This window comes from Lasiosphaeria miniovina, assembly GCF_030549165.1.
Source record: "Lasiosphaeria miniovina strain SMH2392-1A chromosome Unknown B0T26scaffold_4, whole genome shotgun sequence".
Classification (NCBI taxonomy): domain Eukaryota; kingdom Fungi; phylum Ascomycota; class Sordariomycetes; order Sordariales; family Lasiosphaeriaceae; genus Lasiosphaeria; species Lasiosphaeria miniovina.
The window spans coordinates 3,334,808-3,352,999 of record NW_026848223.1 but is presented as its reverse complement, the minus strand read 5'-3'; the positions used below and the strand labels follow the sequence as shown (position 1 = coordinate 3,352,999).

Sequence of the window (18,192 nt, the reverse complement as noted above, 5' to 3'; positions counted from 1 at the left end):
TAAGGCGTATCGACTGCGGTGGTGGGCACTTTCCTCCCAGCCCGCAAGGCAGATTCCCGACAACTTTGTTGGCCCTAGACACTTCGAGACAAACCATCGCGGCAACTTGATTAGCTCCGAAAATGAAGAAGCAAGCTCTCCCGTTCCGCCTAGCGTACCTCGATACGCGTCTACTGCTGGTATATCTGGTGGAAATCTATGGAAGCCAGCAAGCATTTGAGCTCGAGGTAAGAGTAAATCGTGGCAGAGCACCAAGCTCCCTGAGTACCAGTTGCGCGGTTTTCCTTTTGCTAATCTGACCAATGAAAGTATTCGAACGACAAAGTCATCTTGTGGGGAGTGCGGAAGTTGACAGAGGCTCGTGCCAGAACCCGAAAGCTCCTTCTCCGCCCTCCGGAACCATCAAGACTAACATTAGTTTAGGAGGAGATTGAGTACTTGCGTTCTCGTCCTGGTGTATACACTCACTACGAGGTTCCCGGCGGCACGTATTAGTAGGGTGTCTGGGCATCGCGCGTAGCACTGCGGGGGCGAGGGTGAAATGTGCTTGGCACAGGCCAAGCCTGGCTAGCTTGGACCACATAATGGTCCATGCGCCACGAGCTTATCCCACCCATAGACTTTCGCCTGCGGGCAGATAGTTTAGATTCTTCAAGTAATAATCAATAATATCAGAAAGACTATACCATTTTCGGCATGATCTAGGGAGCCAGGGCTCGGGCAGGGCCCGTACAGGGTGCCTAAATTCGACTGCTTTTTTATAGGGTCAACATGGCTAGCTCCCTGCCCTGCGGGCGCAGGCCTTTTCTTCTTCCATACATCAATCAATACACACACTGCGAATACCCTCTGGGCTGCTTTTGCATACATCTGGTTTCTGACAAATGATGTTTTCCTAGTAACAGTGCACCTCGCATATGAAAGCTCTATCTCAAGCGGTGGGAGAGCACCTATTTATCGGTGGTTAAATTTGGTTCTATACTTGGTAGTGCAAAATAAACAATCATTGCTCCTAGTTAATCTCCACCATGTTCAGCTTTGAAGTCCGCCGCGGCTCCTGCTCCTTGCGCCTTGCTGTCCATGGATTACGTGCGGCCCATGGACTGTCTTTTGACCTGTATCAAGCTCTTGGCTGTTTGGGGGAGGGTGACAGCCCGAGGCAGCTTCCCGTCGGGCCTTTGTGACCGTGGGCTTGACTTGACAAAATACTCGCTGTTCGAGTCGCCCTTGCCAAGAATAGCGGTAAGCCTGGATGTGAGCTTGAAGGAGTCGATGCGCTTGTTGCCAGTGGTCGTAGTTTTCACAGGGATGGATCCCTTTACGTCCTCGATGACAAGCATCTCGTACAGGATCAATTGCAGGAAGTCCCTGATGAAGTCGGAATACGCTGGGTGCGATTTCACCTCCTTGATTAGCTGTGGCTCTCGGGCTTGTTGTTAGCTGTGCTGCCTAATTACCTAGACATATCAAAATATGGCAGGCTTACTTACATCCTCGACGGCTGGGTTAACTTCGAAGCGGGTATTCTTCTCGCCCTTGACGACATGGTAGAACGTGTCCTGGATAGCGCCCTCGACGCTCTTGTTCTTTCGATCGAGATTCCGGGCCTCGCGGAAGGTATCGACTGGGTCGGGCTTGTTGCTGCCATCGGCGAAGACCAGCCAGCAGATGAACTCGAGGAACACACAGCCTAGGCTCCAGATGTCAAACGATCGGGAGCAAGAGTCGCCCGCCCACTCGACTTCTGGTGGCGCATACGTCTTGGTGGCCTTGGTCAGGTCCGCGTTGGATCGCGAGTCCGTGTGGTGGATCCTAGTAATGCCAAAGTCTGCCAGCTGGAGGACGCCCATAGATTCCATGACATCTGCGACGCTCGTGTCTCTATCCCACTCTTTGAACCACAGCAAGTTAGCTGGCTTGATGTCGCCGTGGATCCCGTAGTACGGATCACCGCCTCCGGTCTTCTTTTCTTGGGCTTGGGCGCTGTCGGCCTCGGCCGTCTTGCCGTGGCTTTTCATCTCGTGAAGATCGTGGAGCTTCGAAAGTGCACGTGCGACCCCTAGACACTGTCGGCAAACCCACTGGGCGTGTTTGGAGGTGGAAACTGTGCTGTGCCAGTACCGTCGTAGGTTCTTGTCCGCGAGCGGAAAGACGAGATAGAAAGCGCGCGTCAGCTCTGTCTCGGGGCTGCTGTGGAGGATTTCCATAGTGAAGATGAGCTTCACGAGGTGAGGGTCCTTGCACTCGTTAAGCCTCGTGAGTACCGCGACCTCGTTCTTAAAAGCCTTTCTGTCGGTCGAGTATAGCTGCTTGATGGCGATGCGCGGGTTGTCGGGTCCATCCTGCCTCGTTGATAAAATCGATTAGTTGCCACTTGAAGCCGAAGTGAACTATCCGGATAGGTAGTCAAGTGAATGGGAGATAAGCAAGGTATGAGGGGACTCTTACCCGCACTCTCATGCTGTGATGTTGCGGGTTGATTGTCACCTTCTTAACCACTCCGTAACCTCCCGACATTGCCTCTCTCGACTCGCCGGAAATCAAGTCAGCCTGGTTAGCGCCTCCACCGAGCTTGATCTTGTTCGTGTTGCCATCCGCCTCCTTGATGATGTGAAACGGAAGGGGTATCCGTATTGAGAGTTCATAGTGGGGAACTTCGGAGTCGTTCTGGGTTTCTATGGAGAAGTACGGAGCTTGCGTTTCCCACTGCCTGTCCTCGAAATTCTCAACAAGGCGGTCCACCCATTGCACAAAGAGATGAACTGGCGTCCCGTCTGGGCTGAGACCCAGGCGATAGGGGCCCTTGGGACCCGTGTCTAGCTTCATCAGTGGAAGCTTATCGTCTGAGATCTCCTCGTCCATGAAATCCACAATAGTCTCTGCCTTTCCGATCAAGACAAGAACGGCAAAGACATTGTAGAACGATGGAAGCCCCGATGAACCCTCTTGAGTTAGGCTCAAGATTCTATTGGCCAGGGTCCCGAGCGTGTTCGTCGGCACTCTAGATTCGTCCGTTATGGCGGGAAGGACTGCTTTGATTGCATCGTACGACAAAATGCTCTTCAAAGTGGAGAGCGGGATGAAGTACTTCGTCACGGTTTCATTGAAGGGAACTTCGCGAGCGTTTCGCAAGGCGGCCTCCATTTTCTTTAGGCTCTCTCTCGCCGTGACCTTATGGTGGTCTACGACGCCCTCCTTCACCTCCTTCTTGTTGGCCAGCGGGCGCGTCTCGTCGCCGGAAAACAGCTCGCCGGCATGGAGAACCGAGGTACCCTGGTCAGCGTTGGTCCTGGCGTGAATAGGTTGGGTTTCGTCCGAGGTGAGGTAGAGGTGGTTGCTCCCGTCGTCGCAGTTCTTGAGCGACTTCTCGCCAGGGACCCCTTCGGCCCCCCCAATGATATTGCCGCGGATTGCGTCCGGCGCGGGTTGAACAGACAGGCATATATTCGATTCAGTCGAGTTCCGGGGCTGAGTCTGGCTGGCTGGGGATGACTATTCAGACAATAATTAAGCATAGTTGTTAGTTCTAGATCGAGGCCGATCTCGGACCAGGCTTCCTTTCCTCACCCTGTTGAGTCTGCGCCATATGCGCCGGGCTTTTCTGCCTAGAGCCTTCATGTTTTGCTAGGCTGCTAGGCCGTTCGATCTTGGCAGATTTTCTTAGTATTGATGGCCGTGGGGTTTATTGATTGAAGCTTGGGTGCACGTAATCAAGGAAATTGGAAGACTGAGATGGTTTATTTAGCTAGTAGTATATGTACATATGAATAACTGTCTCTTGAATAAACCTACGAGGCCCCTCGCAAGGCTTTTCCATTTCCACTTCACTCTTTTCTCACTTCGGGGCGCAATCTGGGTGGGGAGCCTATCCAGCAGAGACGCCTACCCCGGTTCTGGAGGGGGGGCGGATGTGCGCGAGATTGGCTATCGAGCTAAGGTGTGTTACACGCGACGCAAGAAATCTCCTCAACCCCCAAGAGGCCGTCTCCGAATCCGCCCAGGGCGATTTTGTCTCCTCAATTGTGTGTGGTCACCCCCAAAATTTCCTCTTCTCCCACTGCACGAAATCGTTAGCGGCATTCCGCATCATTTCTTTTTGAGAACTCGCCACATGCCTCTGTGAGCCGACGCGGTGCTGTGATGGTGTAGACGTCTTCGTTCAGTTCCACCTCGAATGTGCCCTTGCCGAACGTGCTTCTCAGTACTTCAAACATGTCGCCCGCTTTGACCCGCACAGCTGGTATTTGGTCAGTCTCCCATATTCCACGTGTCGCATGAATCGGAGCTGTCTGCTGAGTGCTGACAATTTCTGTAGCTGGGGGTTTTGGTCGTCTTCGGTAATGCTGACGAGGCTCCGCTTTGTGCTGCTGTCTGTCGTGCCGCAGAAACGGCCAGGAGATGGGACAGATATGCATCTTTGAGGCTTTGTCAAGAAACAAGTCCCTATATCTAAAAGCCCCTCTTCTCGATGTCGACGCAGCAGTGAGGGAGAGGGCAGTACAGCCGGCGGGCCCTAGTATTAATACTCGGCGAGACGCTCTATTCGGCCCCTTCCCTCCCTCCCTTACTGTTCGTCATCGGCACCCTCTTGTCGGTGAGATGGGGGGGGGTTTGATCCAATCGAGCCACGCATGCATGAGCGAAATGCACTCCTGGGTGAGCACTGCCCCTCCATGGCTTTTTTTGGAAGTTGACAGCCGATGAAAGCCTCCGACTGCTGAACCAATGGCCAATTGGTGAGTGGCACGGGGTCGTGTGCTGCCCGGTTGAAGGGAAGTGCCGTGGCAACGGCTATTACCAATGGATTGATCTTTTCAATAATGCGAGGTGGGGCGTGGACCACATAGGAGGAAGGGAAAATATTAACGGGCAATACATCAGAGCGCGTGGATATTAGGCAGCAGCACAAAGAAGCATAATCAATGCGAATTAATGCCATTGAGCCGTAAGACATTAGACAGGTTGCTTTGCGAGTTGTCCTTGGAAAGTTACAAATCAGTCTAAAACGATGCCTAATTATTGCCAGAGGTAATAGAGGCAACCACCTGGTTCCAATTACAAAGAGGTCTCATTACAAATAGCCCTCACCCAATAGCAAAGCTCCGGAGCAAAGAGTAAAAGAGTTTGACGCAAAGTAAAAATGGACACGAATCCAACGCTGTGATGATTACCATTATCATAAACTATTGGCTCCCTGGGTAGACACTAATGAGAATGTGCTAGCACGGTGGCGACATTCGGGACGCGGGTAGCGAGCCTGTGTCGTAAGTCGCGAGCACAAGCAACTTCCAGTGCCACAATGCACCCCTAACAATGATAGATCATCAATCGCCACTATAAGGATGATCGTACTCCTGCCAGTTCTGGCTTCCGCAGCCAGGCAAAGCATCCACACCTTCACTTTCCGCCTTTCCCAACCCAGACGCGTCTACGTGGAGGCCTTTTGGGTCTTAATTACGAAGGCCTGATAGGTTTACTATTCGGCCCATGGTTCGTATTTACTAGGTACCTTAGGTAGGTACGTAGCCGGGGTTCGACATTCTTGTTCTACTGCTGACAAGAGGTTGAGTGGCCAAGGAAAGGAGGGTTCTTTAAACACAACTAAAAGGGGGACACGCCCCTAATTAAAACAGATTACATTTTCTCTTCTTCTCTTCTTCTCTTCTTCTCTTCTTCTCTTCTTCTCTTTATCAAGCTTTTATGCTTTTATTCGATATCTTGACTACCTGTATAACTAGTTTCTATCTTTGAGGCTAGCCTTTGACTCGCCTTGTGTCTGTTTTGGTGGTTTTGTGGGAGATGGACTTCACTGCCGGACTACCGGGAAGTGCTATCTCTAAACTGATATTGGCGTGATATAGGAAAAGAACAGAGTGCTCGCAAAGGAAAGCATACTCTTTTCGGAAATACAATTACCTACCCAGTTAGGCCTTTCGCGTCTCAGAAAGTTCTACGCCGACATTCATTAAGGGATTAGAGGTTTAGACGAGACATATAGCCGCTGCTAGGCCTAGACGAGACATATAGCCGCTGCCAGGCTAGGCCCATGATACAAGGTGTGCTGGGGTAGCCTACAGCCTACTACAGCCTCCAGCCTACAGCATATATATGTACTGTTGCCCAGACCTCTAGGCAGCAGGTCTCCGTTTTGTCTAGCTGGTGGAGCGGTAGCTCACGACACAATGTCGTTGAAGTTACTAGCTGATAAGGAAAATACACGGGGAGCAAGAATTGTACAGAAGAGAGGTTGAGAATTTTGTCTGCGAGGTAAATATTGAACAAACCCTTAACTCCATGGTTCCGGGTAGCCTATCACTTACGTTTAACTTCGGACCTTTTTTTCCCTTTAAAATAAGTAGATTTTGGAAGTCGATTGCTGAAGCTCGCCGCAACCTTCCAGAGGCTCGCCAAAGGAGACATGTTCAGGTCGAGATAAACCCATGTCAGTGACTCGAGGATTTTTAGAGCGTGCATCGAGTCTACAGCATGGAAAGAAGCCAACTCGCAGCCGTGAACGGTGGTGGGCAGCTTAGTCTCGAAGATGCTGCCTTCACAGCTGCACGTGACCATCCATCCAGTAAAATAGGTACGTAGGTACCTTGCCCTGATAGCTCAACCCAATCTAGCCTCCTCATCTCAGATGTACACGTACACGCTCCCTCACTTGACCACGGTGCTCCAAAGCGAACAAGGCGGAAACGTCGGAATTTGAGCCTTAATCAAAATTTTGACTCGCCTAATTCGATGATCTCACAATGTCTTCAATACCTTCCGCCATAGACTCAGACTCGTGGTCCGACTCGGAGCTGGACGCGGAAGACGTACTGGGACTCGCAGTGCCAGCGCCACTGAACCTGACCATCAAACTGATAACAGCCACGTCGACCTGGACGCTAGTTCTCCTCGCCGACGGACTGTTTGCGATTTTCTGCGACCCCGACTTGTACCCGAGCGTTCTCTTGGGCCTGGCCGGTATCGGCACCCATTTTGTCGGCCAGCCGTGGCGAGTCTTGATGACGAGCGTGCCCTTCGCTGTCGCCGCAGGCCGCCGGCTGACCAGTGTCGGAGCGTTTAACTGGGCTATGGCCATCTGGATCGCCGCCTCGTCCACCGTCCCCACGCTGCTGGCCATGGTCCCCAGGGCCAGGCTCCCGACGGCACCAGCAGCAGCAGCGGCCATAGCCGTATTAATACCGGGCCCAGAGCTCAACGAGGACACGTTTTGGCTGGAACGCACCGACCGCGTCGTCCTCACAGCGTACCAGCTGGCCTGCGTGTACACGGCGCCCAGGGTCGTGCGCATCTTTCCTCGCGTGTTCAGCGACTGGGACCGCGTTACCTGGGTCGTCGGTTCTGTTGCCGTCGTCCAGTTCTGCGCGGCAGCCGTTTTCGCCGCCCCCATGCTCGGCCAGCTGCACCCGGGCATGCTCGCCGCGTCGTGGCGCATCATGTTCGGCCGGCCCCTGGCGTTCATATCTCGCCTGTCCGAGACAGCGGAGCGCAGAGCCCATCGGCTGGTGCTTTGGGCGTCGTATCCTAGCGTCGCGGCGTTCGGGTACCAGCGCCTCGACAGGAAGAAGTTCGAGGTCCGCCTCTTGAAGCTGCTGCCGGGAGGCTTGCTGGCCCCCGTGCAGGCGACGCTGGTCGTGTGCCAGATCGGCAGAGCCCCGCGGTTCGAGGCCGTTTCCTACCGCTGGGACCCGGACAGCCCGCCCCAGCCGATACTCCTCGACGGACAGCGGTCTGTGGTCTCTGGTTCCCTGTACACCATGTTGGCCTGTCTCAGACACAGGGATTCGCCTCGGCTGCTCTGGGTGGATGCCGTCTGCATCAACCAGGCAGACACCGACGAGAAGAGCTGGCAGGTCATGGGCATGGGGCGCATCTACCGCGCAGCTGACGCCGTGCTCGGCTGGCTCGGCCCGTCCACCAGGGGCTCCAACCCCTTGGCGACCATCTCACTTCCTGGGCCGCTTCGAGAGCTGCGCAAGAGTGTTCCCGCACTATTTCGCGGGCGCCGCAACCGGAGGTGGCTCGACGTTGTTCTCCTGCTGACCAACGAGTGGTTCTCTCGCGTCTGGATCGTCCAAGAGGCGGCGTTTGCCAAAATTCTGACCCTGAGACTGGGTGATACGGAGGTCTCGTGGGAAGCCTTTGAAGAAGTTGTGTCGATTTTCAACCAAAGAGGCGCCGTCTTCGAAGGCCTGATCAATGGGCCAGGCAGCCCAGAGCGGCTGGCCACCGCGGCAAGAGCGGCGCTGCAGAACGTAGTCTCCCTGAACGCCATCCGAGTCTGGGTGCGTGAAAACCGCGATACTCTTGTCTCGAGCTCGAGATCGCCGCATGTTCGAGGCCTTTTGTTTTATGAGGTCGTCAGGAGATGCGGCATGTTTGCATCTACAGACCCCCGGGACAGGGTCTACGGGCTTCTGGGCCTTTCGACCCGGCAGGCCCGACAGACCGTCTCCATCGACTACACCAAGGTTGCCGCCGCCGTGTTAGCAGACGCAGCCCGCTTCACTCTCCTCCATGAAGGGTTCATGGAGACGCTCGACCTTGCGGGAATTGGCCATTACAGGCATCAGCCCTCACCCTTTCTCGAAGCCGGCTCCCAACTGCCGAGTTGGGCACCCGACTGGACAAAGTCAAACCTTGCTCTGAGCCATTTCTCCACGGCTAATCTCACGGTGCCCGCCGGACGTTATTCCTGCGCCACGGACGACATCTCCGTCGCGAGACAGCTGATCCAAACCGTCCCCGGCCACCCCGAGCTTTTGTTCTTCGGGTCGGTCGGGCTCATAGACACGATCCACGCCGTATCGCCCGTCTGGGAACCGCCCGCGGCCCCGGCAGACCGCGCTTCGCTGGCCAACGCCATGACGTCGTTCCTGTCCGGGATCGACATGGGCCTGGACATGGCCGAGCGCGCGTCTTGTTCCTCTCGATACCCGAACGACAGCGGCGGGGAGAAGCTCCTCTGGCGCACCGTGCTGCTCAAGGAGCAGCAGGGGGACGACGGAACAGTGCAGCTGGAAAAAGATGCCAAGGTCATGAGAGATGACATTTCTAGCTTACGACACAACATGGGTGGGGATAGACTTCGCTTCCAGGTGCACTGGATGGCGTTCTTGACGTACCGGCTCAGGATCCTCACGTTGCTCCAGTGGGCCATTGGGAAGCGGTTTTGCCTCACCGAGGGCGGCTACTTTGGGCTGGTGCCGGCGTTCACGGAACCGGGCGACCGTCTCGCCGTCGTCGCGGGCGCCGAAAACCCCTTCGTATTCCGCCAGACCCTCGAGACTTTGATGGGTACCAGTACTCTTGATATTCTTCTTAAAGGAAAGCAGTCGGTATATAGGCTGGTTGGCGCTTGCCATATCGAAGGCATCATGTTTGGCGAGTTGGCCGATGGGGATATTCCGTTTGAGCCCGTGATCTTGGCATGAGGTCTTTTCTTCACGAGGGCCAACTTTGGGAGCAGGGTGAGCAGATGCCGTGGGTGCGGGGGCGGCGGCGGCGGCGGCGACGGGCGCCGTGGCGGACCACACGCAGGCGCCGCTGCGCCTGACGTGTTGGCTAGGCCCGGCAGACTTCGTCAAGGGGTGGGACGCGAGCTACAGCCGAGCCGAAGCCGAGGAGAAGGGGCTTCCATTTATCGAGTGGGTGCGTCCGCGCCGGGCGCATGTCGACCGCTCGCGCCGCCTGCTCGCTACTGGCCGCTACGCCGACGAGGTCAAGGAACCTCTCAGTCGATCTGTTGCCAACGGCGAGGGCCGCGGCGACGAGTCGCCGCCGCAAAAGAAGACGCGAACCGACTCGCTGACGGCAGACTCGAGGGTGTCAAGTGCAGCGGCAAGGGATCCGCCAGCATTAAGACCAATGCCTAACTGGCTACCTGGGCAGCTGCCGTCGCTATTGGCAAAGCAGAATAGAAACGCACCTAGGCAGTTAGACAGCATCAACCGTGAGGGATTTGCTTGGCTGATAACTTTGACCTATCAAATCTCAGGTACCGTTGGCGATAAATATCCAGGGATTTGTAGGCTGCTAGTTTGAAAGCTTGTTGATATATTTGGAAGAATTTCCAGAGCCCGAGTCATCCCGGTGTTGTGTTTTCACTGCATGTCAGCTCGAAGTGTGAGACAAGGTTGTAGTTGTAACCCAGCCTCAGTTACGACTGACGAGGCGCTGTTACAGAACTCGAATCAACCAGAAGCACCAAGGCAGGGAAGCAACGAAGAGATAGACGCAGACGCCTGTGATCTATTCTAAAACGTGAATAAACAAAGAAGAAAAACCTCAACAAGAGAAGCAGACTCCCGGTCGCGATGCACTCTCCGCAATCTTTTAGTAGAATTATAAAACAAAATAAGACAACACCTCAAAAATCCCCATTATTTAAACCCAACAACCCCTGAGAAATGCGCGTTGTCTGTATGTGTTCGTGTCCAGGCGATATCAGAGCGAACAGGCAATTGAACGAACACTGATCCAGCCAGTCGAAAATCCGGTACTCCCCAAAGCAAGCTCCCCCAAGGCTCCAAAGCCCCCCCTTGTCGCCGCTCCAAAGCCCCCCTCTTGTCGCCGCTCCAAAGCCCCCCTCTTGTCGCCGACTGCGCGCGCACCCTAATTTTCTGGGCAACTACCGACGCAGAGCCGGCGGACGAAGAAACCAAGTCATAATAAGGAAATTCGTAGCTCACGTCCCGTAGAACGAGCGCGATTAGGTCGACGGGTCTGCCAGCGACGCCGACAACTCAGATGTATCCTCCAGCCTCAACAGCCACCCCACTCTGCCGCAGAGGCGGTCTGCTCTCGAGCATTTCGATGCCCCTGACACCAGCACCAAAGTCCAGGATTAGGATCTTGGGGTCCTGTCCGGAGCTGATAATGCGGCGGTAGTCACTTTTGGCGCTCAAGACCCAGCTGCTGTGCCACTTGGGGAAGTCGAGCAATGCCTCTCCAGACTCCATGTCCCAGACTTTGATGTCAGAGTCGTAGCTGCCGCTAATCAGCCGCCCAGACACGCTGTCGACGTGCAGACTGCGCACGAGGTTATCGTGGGCCTTCATTTCGTGTACGCACTCGCCCGTGTTTGCGTCCCAGATACGAATGACCTTGTCGTTGCCAGCCGACGCGACGTATCGTCCGTCTTCCGAGAACTGGCTGCACGCGAGACCCTTGTTGTGGCCCAAAAACTCGCGAATGTTTTTGCCCGTGTCAATATTCCACAGCTTGACGCGGAAGTCGCCACTGCACGACACAATGGTGTTTCCACGCATCTGAACCGCGTTGACCGGGCCAGTGTGCCCTCGCAACTGCTTCAACAGGTTCCCGGTGGCACGATCCCATACGCAGATAGAAATGTCTTTGGAGCACGTAACAATGTGTTTATCGTCAAAAACCAAGTCGAGCACCGCTGCATTGTGATGTTTGAGTCGTCGGATTGGACGGTATCCGGAGTGAATGTTGTACACGATGCATGTGGAGTCCGAGGAGCCTGTTACCAAGATTCGGTCGTCATATTGCAGGCAGAGAATCGAAGCCTTGTGGTGGATGGGTGGAGCATAGAGCGCTGGCGTTGAGTGGTGGGCACGTATTAGGTTCCGGGGCTGCCCGTCGGTAGTGCGTAGCAGGTCCGGGACGGTAGCATAATGGACTGGGTTGCCGTTCTCGTCGTAGAGCAAAGCGAATGATCCGTCGTTGACCACTTCCGGGGGACCGATGACGAGCTTGCATGCGAAGGTGTGAAGGTCCCAAACACGGATTGTCCTGTCGCGAGAGCCAGTGATGATCTTGGACCTGCAGGTTTGTCAGTACGCTGGCAGCGGAACCAGAAGAGAAGCCCGCAGCCCCGCTTACTCGTCAAATTGGAGGCAGTAAATGCTGTCCGTATGCCCGTTCAAGTAGACCTCTTCCGCCTTGCCCTTCTTCCATCGTTTATCCAGTTCCGACTTGGCCCTGTACATCTCCCTCCAGTCGTTACCCGGTTGGATGGCGGGCACACCCAAGCCTGTGCCTGGCTTGACGGGCCGGCTTGTCGCATAAGTCGTTGTATGCTCCCGCAAGAAGGACTCGCGCCAGATGTGTTGATTCCTCACAACCTGACTCCAGTCTCGGCTCACTCGACTGGCGGTAGACAGCGTTGTGGCGTCCAACTGGGCAAGGATCTGGATCGCCAGCTCGGTGGGAAGCTGGGATATGAAGTCAACCTTGACAATATCAGTCTCGGTGATACCAGGCGAGACGCCGACATCCACGTCCGAGTCCACCTCGTCGGCCGGGACATATGTCTCCATCTCGGAGCTTGTAAGAGCAATGCCAATTCCGCTCTCGCGATCGTCAAGTCCGTCTTCGGCTAGCCAACCCGGCCGCGGCACAACAGTCTCCATGAATTCGTATCCCTGCACGCCATTGCATGCGCTTGCAGCTGCCTGCCGCGCTGCCGCGCCCGTATTGCGAGGGATGATGGGCGGCTGCTCGCCGGAGCCCGGAACGGGGAACGTCGGGGATTCGATCGGACTGGGGTCGAGTTCGAACGTGCGCTCGCCGTGTCCGGTGTAGAGCATGCGGGAATGGCGGTGGAAGCTTGTAGCCTGTCGGAGGCGGTGCCACGTCGAGTGGGAGGTCGTGGGTCGAGCAGCGGCATGGGGCGAAGCGCCCTGGCCTGGCGAGAGAAATAAACGGGGCCGTTGCTGTTGGCCATCGGCGTCCAAAGCAGCCGCAGCGGGGACCGATGTTCTCTGGTGGACGAACCCCTTGACTCCAGACCGCAACGAAACCGAGGCGCGCCGGAGCATCCGCTTAATGTTGTGGTGGTGTTCCGGCTTCGACGAGGAACCTTGGCTGCTATTTCCATCGTCATGCCTACCCCCAAAGCCGTGGCTCTTGCTCTTCTCGAGTGCCAGGTTCTGTCCCCCATGATCGTCCTCGAAGAAGCCAGACTTTGGCCGAGATCGCCAGGCGAGCGAGACACTCATGCTCCTGAACCGCGATTGAGTTGGGGTTGCGGTCCGATTTTCTTCTTCGACGAGTGTCTGGTTGGCCACCCCCGACGTGGATTCTTCGAACATGGCCTCTTGGGCAGGAGCCCAATCGCTCATCTGGACGACTCTGCGGCCAGTCGTCTCCATGGTCTCGACGCGATCGAGAGCTTCCGTAGGTAGACAAAGGAGTTCCGAGCAACGGGGGAAAGCACCGGAGTCGCAGCCGAAGTCAATTCGGACGGGTCGTATTCCAAAGTGTATTCTCTTTATATCATCGGCCCATTACCATGGATATGGCTGTCTCCTCTCCCTGCAGTGGCGAGTTCGTCTTGCGCAAGTCGTGTTCAGTGGCTTTTGTCGGGATCCCACACCTTTTCCTTTTTTCTCTGCAGTAGTTTGCGGTGGCGCCGAAGCGCAAGGACCCTAACAGTGTTTTGCTTGGTTCGACACCCGTCAGCGAATGTGGATGGTAGGCGTCCTGCAGGTCGGGTTGCCCAAGACAGTCAGTCGGGGGAGCGATGGGTGATGGCGTGGAGCCTGGGGGCGAATGAAAATCGAGAAGGGAGCGTCGGGGAAGGTAGAGTCGTGACAGTCGAGTCGATCGAGTCGCAGGCGTCGAGTCGGGTCGGCAGGGCGTCCTGACTTTTGGGGCTGCTCGAAAGTCATACAAACATACAAAGTCAGAAAAGACAGGACCCCAACAGGCGGGAAGGCATGCAGGTTAAGGGAACCAGGGAGCGGCAGGAGGCGAGAGGAAGCGAAGCTAAAAGAGGCGTGTGCGGCGATGATGTCTGTTTTTACATCAAGGGGGTGGTGGGCTGTTGGAGATGGAAGCGGCACAACACGGGTGTAGGTTGCGAGTGCGCTGAAAAGAGGGGGCGAGATGCGCTGCGAACCGGAAAGCTCGAAAACTTTTCGGTGGTCTGGCCCTGGGGGCGGCGGTCAGATGTTGAGTGCTGGGCTGGGTTGCCCTGCATGCGGCAACAGGAACTTGTGACTAGCGGGTTGCAAAATTGCAGATTCGAGACCGACAAATTCTTTGTGATCTTTCGGGGACAAGCAAAACTGCCAGCGACTTCCTCCCACGGATTCTCCGGCCGCAGGCGACCGACGAAAGTAACAAAAAAAAAAGTCGGCTTGTGTCAGCCGACGCGGGTGCGCACTGTAGGTCGGCGGGCGTGTGAGCAGGCAACAAAAATTTTAATGGGTCTACAGATAGGTTTCGACTTGGTTCGGTAGCGACGCACAGCTGCTTTATCCAAAACCTCAAAAATCCGGTCAATGGACCGCGGTGATTGAGTGGCGGGAAGGAAATGCGAAACTGCCCATCGATAGATGGAAAACAGGGGCTATAAGAGGGTTCGCTATCGGGGCCGCGCTTTCCCCGTTGTTTACATCCAATCTGGGGTGCCAGGGCCATGATCTCATGGGGTGTGCCTGCCGTTGTACAGTGGCCGACCCCCCTACTACGGTGGCCTGGCACGGCATGGCCCCCAGCTCCCCTGAGCAACGCCGTCGCCCCCTACCCCTGTCCGTGTGTTCCTTTAAGGAACTCCTCTCGAAATCACTCATCACTTGGCCTAACCAAAAAAGGAGGGATGATTCACAACAACGGAACAATGCAATTTCTCTCGGCCTTCCCTGGCATTTGCCCCGCGAACCTGGCATCGATCTGCGAGCGTGCATTTCGGTCTTGAATCTCCATCATTTTTCTCTATTTTCTCCCCTATCTTTCGGATTGAGTTGCAGTCCCGCCTTTCTTAGTTCGTTTGTTTCACGATGGGAGGCAACAGGCCCCTGCCCCACCGTAGGGAGCGGCGCTCTTGCTGCTTGGACTGGCTCCATCTTTTTTTTAGTGTATTTCCGCCTGGATGCATCTGACTTTCTGACGGGGCCTGGTGCGGCGCGGAGAGTGCTGTGATTGGCTTTTGCTGCGTGGCGCAACGGCTAGGCCGAGCGCTCGCGTTCTACAGTGTCTAGTGGGTTGTCTTCTGACGCCGTTCATTCGCTATGCTCCTTGTGCGCAGCAGCTGGCCTCGTATTACAGATGACGAATTAACTGCGAATCACGTCGACCACGGACGGCGAACGAAAGGTGTGACCGTGGACACCGGACTGCGTGTGGTGGACCGTGCCCACCCAGAAAAATCAGCAGACGTGCGTGGGTGAGGCGGACCTAGCTGAGCAGCGGAGTTGCCAACGGCCTTCCCCATACGTCAGGGGCGTTCAGCCGCACCCTGGGTGCTGTCCTCCACTCTTCTTTCTAGCGCTCCGGCCACCCCACCAGGCGACCGGCATTCGGGCATCCCTCGGGCTGAAGTTAGACGACTTCAAGCCTTGATTGAAGTCCTTTCGTGAAATAACCCCTTTGAGCGTCAAGCTTTTACTAGGCTGGCTGACTTCCACTAAAAGGGCTTTTTTCAGGTTCCGTGTTTTTACTCCCAGTCTTTCTTTGTTTTGGCGACTTCTATTTCCGGTTTCCAATTTTGCTCGAGTGCAGCCGGAGTGGAGACATTTCCCAGCCCGTTTCACATGTCGCATTTCACTCTTTTCTTTTCTTCCTTTTTTTCTGGATCATTTTCAGCCGCACTCTAGCTGAACCACGTCTCTCCTAGCTTGAGTTGCTCGGAGAGTAGCCAAGTTGACCCGGCGGGAGAGTCTACTAGATGTTTTTAACATGTGATATGCTCAACCTTTCGGAGTCCTCCAATATCCCCTCCCTCCCCTCCTTCCATTCTCTCCTCCACTTCGGGGTGGAATGTTTTTCGTCTCTAGCTAAGATATCTGGCAGATTCCGCGTGCTGCTAGAAGTACATTGCGATGGCTCTGTGAGCCACAGATGATAGGTGGCAGAATTGGTCACATCGTCTCGATCCTGTCACCGCCGCAAGACAATTTCTCAATTTCCAATGTGTCCAGTGATATCCAGTTGTCTTTTGGGATCGGACCTGCATTTGCCACGAGTTGTGAAGAGCGGTTTATATTTTGAGGGGAAAGCATATCGATATTCCCATTCACACTCCCTCTCCTACAACGAACTCGTCGTGGAACAAGCGATTTTCGGGTCTCGCCTCACTCATCTAGCGAAAGTTGTGTGCATATGCACATCCGGCGTTGCCCGGGAAGTCCGCGAAATTGGCCATAAAAGTATCGGTACTGCAGCGCCACGACCCTTCTTTCGCGCTCGTCTCGCGCCAGATGCGACAGGCTTGCGACAGGCCTGCGAGATGGCCGAGGGTTTCTCAGAGTTCGTCACATAGTGCAGGCTGCCTGCAATCGTTCGCGGGTCAACAGGCAGATATGGCCACCTGACTAGCATCGAGGCCAGAAGTGCCATGATCATAATGGCCAGTATCCCGATGCTGGCCCTAGCGCAGACAGGATACGATACATATGTCTGCTGCAGCCTGTAGGCCACGTTAGATATGATGATGGGCAGGAAGTTCGCCAGCAGCGCTACCGCGGCAGCCATGATGAGAAACGGGTGGCGCCTGTAGTGTCGAATAGAGGCGGAGAGGCTGTAGAACTCATTCGTGGGCCGTGGCAGCAGCAAGGACGCGGCTGCGGGCTGGCCGTCGGGGGCTTGCGCCATGAGGAAGAATGGGCTAACAGTAGCGACGCCTGACATTGGAGGAATCATATCAGTCCGCCGGGCCGGAACAGGATGTAGTTGAGGGGGCTTAGTGGACCCTCTCGAGACAGACGAATGGCGTGCCTCGAAACTTCTCCCTTCTAGTGGTGTCACTGTCGCGTCGACCTCGCTCCAGGCTCTCCTCCTTCCCGGCAGAAGGGGCGTGGTGGAGTAGCGGTTCCGCCGCGCCGCCGGCCTCCATGATCGGAATTAGGATGGAAACCAGCGTAGTTTCGGTGCCGTTTTCTATCGCCGTGATAAACGCGACTGAAGGGGGCTGCGTGGTGGGTGCGCTGGGTGTCGACGCGTCAAATGTCGTGTAGATGACGAATGATATGATTGCTGACGGGCCGCTGATGGCGGCTTCCAGGGTCATTGTTGATGTTTGCGTGGGAAAGACGGTCGTGAGGGTCTCGGCAGGAGGCGTCGTCAAGAACACGGATGTCAGCCCATGTTGGTTGGTGGTGGACGTAACTCGCGGTTTCGGACTTGTGGTCATGATAGCTTGTGTTTCGGGTCGTGTGCCCGTCAGGATTACGGTCAAGGCCCCGGAGCTCATGGCGGGTTGAACGGATGGCGTTAGTGTCAGTGTTGTCGTGCGGATCGCGATGAGTGTTTCGGTATATGTTATCCATCTTGAGGGGTTTGCACCAGTGGTTATTTCGGACGTTGTTTCTGTAGTCCATTGTCCCGACACGAATATTGTTGGCCGCAGAACCGTGAATGTCGTTGGAAGAAGAACAGTGGTTGGAAGAAGAACAGTGGTTGGAAGAAGAACAGTGGTTGGAAGAACAGTGGTTGCTTCTCTTGGGCGGTTGTCCTGTTCTCTACCTCTCCGTCCGGGAAGGTCTGTCTCTGCGGCTCTTGCTTTGAGGTATGTGGCCTGTCTGAACCAGGCTTTAGATGCCAAACGTACACAACCGAGGCGAGGGTATGCGTGAGAAGAAATATCTGCGTGACGATAAATGGCCACCGCAATGGAGTGGGCTTGTAGCATCTCGGTGGTTGCTCTGCTCTGGCTGGCAGGTCCGTCGCGCCAGACTCAAGCTCCCAGCTCGCTTGCAGACTCTTTCGGAGTTGCTTTTGGGTCCATAGTTGGAGGTATTAATTATGCCCACATGCTGGCATAATTACTAGTCAAGGGAAGGTGATTTAAAGAGGAGGGTCGACTTGCCAGAAGTTCGACAAGATCATCATGTTGTTAAAAGGACTCCAAGGATCAAGCCGTCCAATTAGCCTGATTCGATGAACTTGGAGGTCGTGGCTGAGCAGTTCTCTATCCCGAATATGCCTTGCTCGATATTAATAGCTGCAAGACTCGCCATCTTGTGGGGAGATGTGTCACCGTATATTGTATCCGATATGCATTCAATATGGGGATGCGAATCTGCGAAAGGCTCGTGTCACCTCCAAGACGGCCGTCATTGCAGACCCACTGACCCAGACCTGAAGAATCAACCCCTTGCTCGTATTCGCTGCAACTTCGCTTGACGGTCCTGATCGGTAGGCAGCGGCCGAGATGTCTTCTTATTTCCGGACCCACATTCAAGGGCCGCCCAAGCTGACGCGACAGAA

At 55.2% G+C, this 18,192-nt stretch overlaps 7 protein-coding genes across 7 annotated transcripts; 2 read left to right on the top strand and 5 right to left on the bottom strand.

Moving 5' to 3' along the window:
* Positions 1-1,085: 1,085 nt before the first annotated feature.
* Positions 1,086-3,618, bottom strand: B0T26DRAFT_676004 (kinase-like domain-containing protein; the record flags this gene model as incomplete). Its single annotated transcript, XM_060439915.1, has 4 exons — positions 1,086-1,415; positions 1,491-2,342; positions 2,449-3,492; positions 3,568-3,618. The coding sequence occupies 4 exons, from the start codon at positions 3,616-3,618 to the stop codon at positions 1,086-1,088; spliced, it is 2,277 nt and encodes a 758-aa protein (XP_060296527.1).
* A 211-nt stretch (positions 3,619-3,829) lies between these two features.
* B0T26DRAFT_710724 (uncharacterized protein) lies at positions 3,830-4,460 on the bottom strand. The gene is made up of 2 exons (XM_060441992.1): positions 4,116-4,460; positions 3,830-4,057 (listed from the first exon to the last, which is right to left on the bottom strand). The coding sequence occupies exons 1-2, from the start codon at positions 4,413-4,415 to the stop codon at positions 4,031-4,033; spliced, it is 327 nt and encodes a 108-aa protein (XP_060296526.1). The 5' UTR covers positions 4,416-4,460; the 3' UTR covers positions 3,830-4,030.
* A 2,166-nt stretch (positions 4,461-6,626) lies between these two features.
* B0T26DRAFT_302976 (heterokaryon incompatibility protein-domain-containing protein) lies at positions 6,627-9,583 on the top strand. The gene has a single exon (XM_060434271.1). The coding sequence runs from the start codon at positions 6,756-6,758 to the stop codon at positions 9,444-9,446; it is 2,691 nt and encodes an 896-aa protein (XP_060296525.1). The 5' UTR covers positions 6,627-6,755; the 3' UTR covers positions 9,447-9,583.
* Positions 9,584-10,757: 1,174 nt separating this feature from the next.
* B0T26DRAFT_740974 (WD40-repeat-containing domain protein) lies at positions 10,758-13,133 on the bottom strand (the record flags this gene model as incomplete). The annotated part of the gene is made up of 3 exons (XM_060443909.1): positions 10,758-11,802; positions 11,863-12,227; positions 12,273-13,133. The coding sequence occupies 3 exons, from the start codon at positions 13,131-13,133 to the stop codon at positions 10,758-10,760; spliced, it is 2,271 nt and encodes a 756-aa protein (XP_060296524.1).
* Positions 13,134-13,416: 283 nt separating this feature from the next.
* On the top strand, positions 13,417-14,284 carry B0T26DRAFT_302971 (uncharacterized protein). Its single transcript, XM_060434270.1, has one exon. It carries the CDS (start codon positions 13,701-13,703, stop codon positions 14,223-14,225), a length of 525 nt encoding a protein of 174 aa, XP_060296523.1. The 5' UTR covers positions 13,417-13,700; the 3' UTR covers positions 14,226-14,284.
* A 1,510-nt stretch (positions 14,285-15,794) lies between these two features.
* Positions 15,795-16,775, bottom strand: B0T26DRAFT_302904 (uncharacterized protein). The gene has a single exon (XM_060434268.1). The coding sequence runs from the start codon at positions 16,624-16,626 to the stop codon at positions 16,063-16,065; it is 564 nt and encodes a 187-aa protein (XP_060296522.1). The 5' UTR covers positions 16,627-16,775; the 3' UTR covers positions 15,795-16,062.
* On the bottom strand, positions 16,457-17,991 carry B0T26DRAFT_302922 (uncharacterized protein). The gene has a single exon (XM_060434269.1). It carries the CDS (start codon positions 17,612-17,614, stop codon positions 16,667-16,669), a length of 948 nt encoding a protein of 315 aa, XP_060296521.1. The 5' UTR covers positions 17,615-17,991; the 3' UTR covers positions 16,457-16,666.
* Positions 17,992-18,192: the final 201 nt, after the last annotated feature.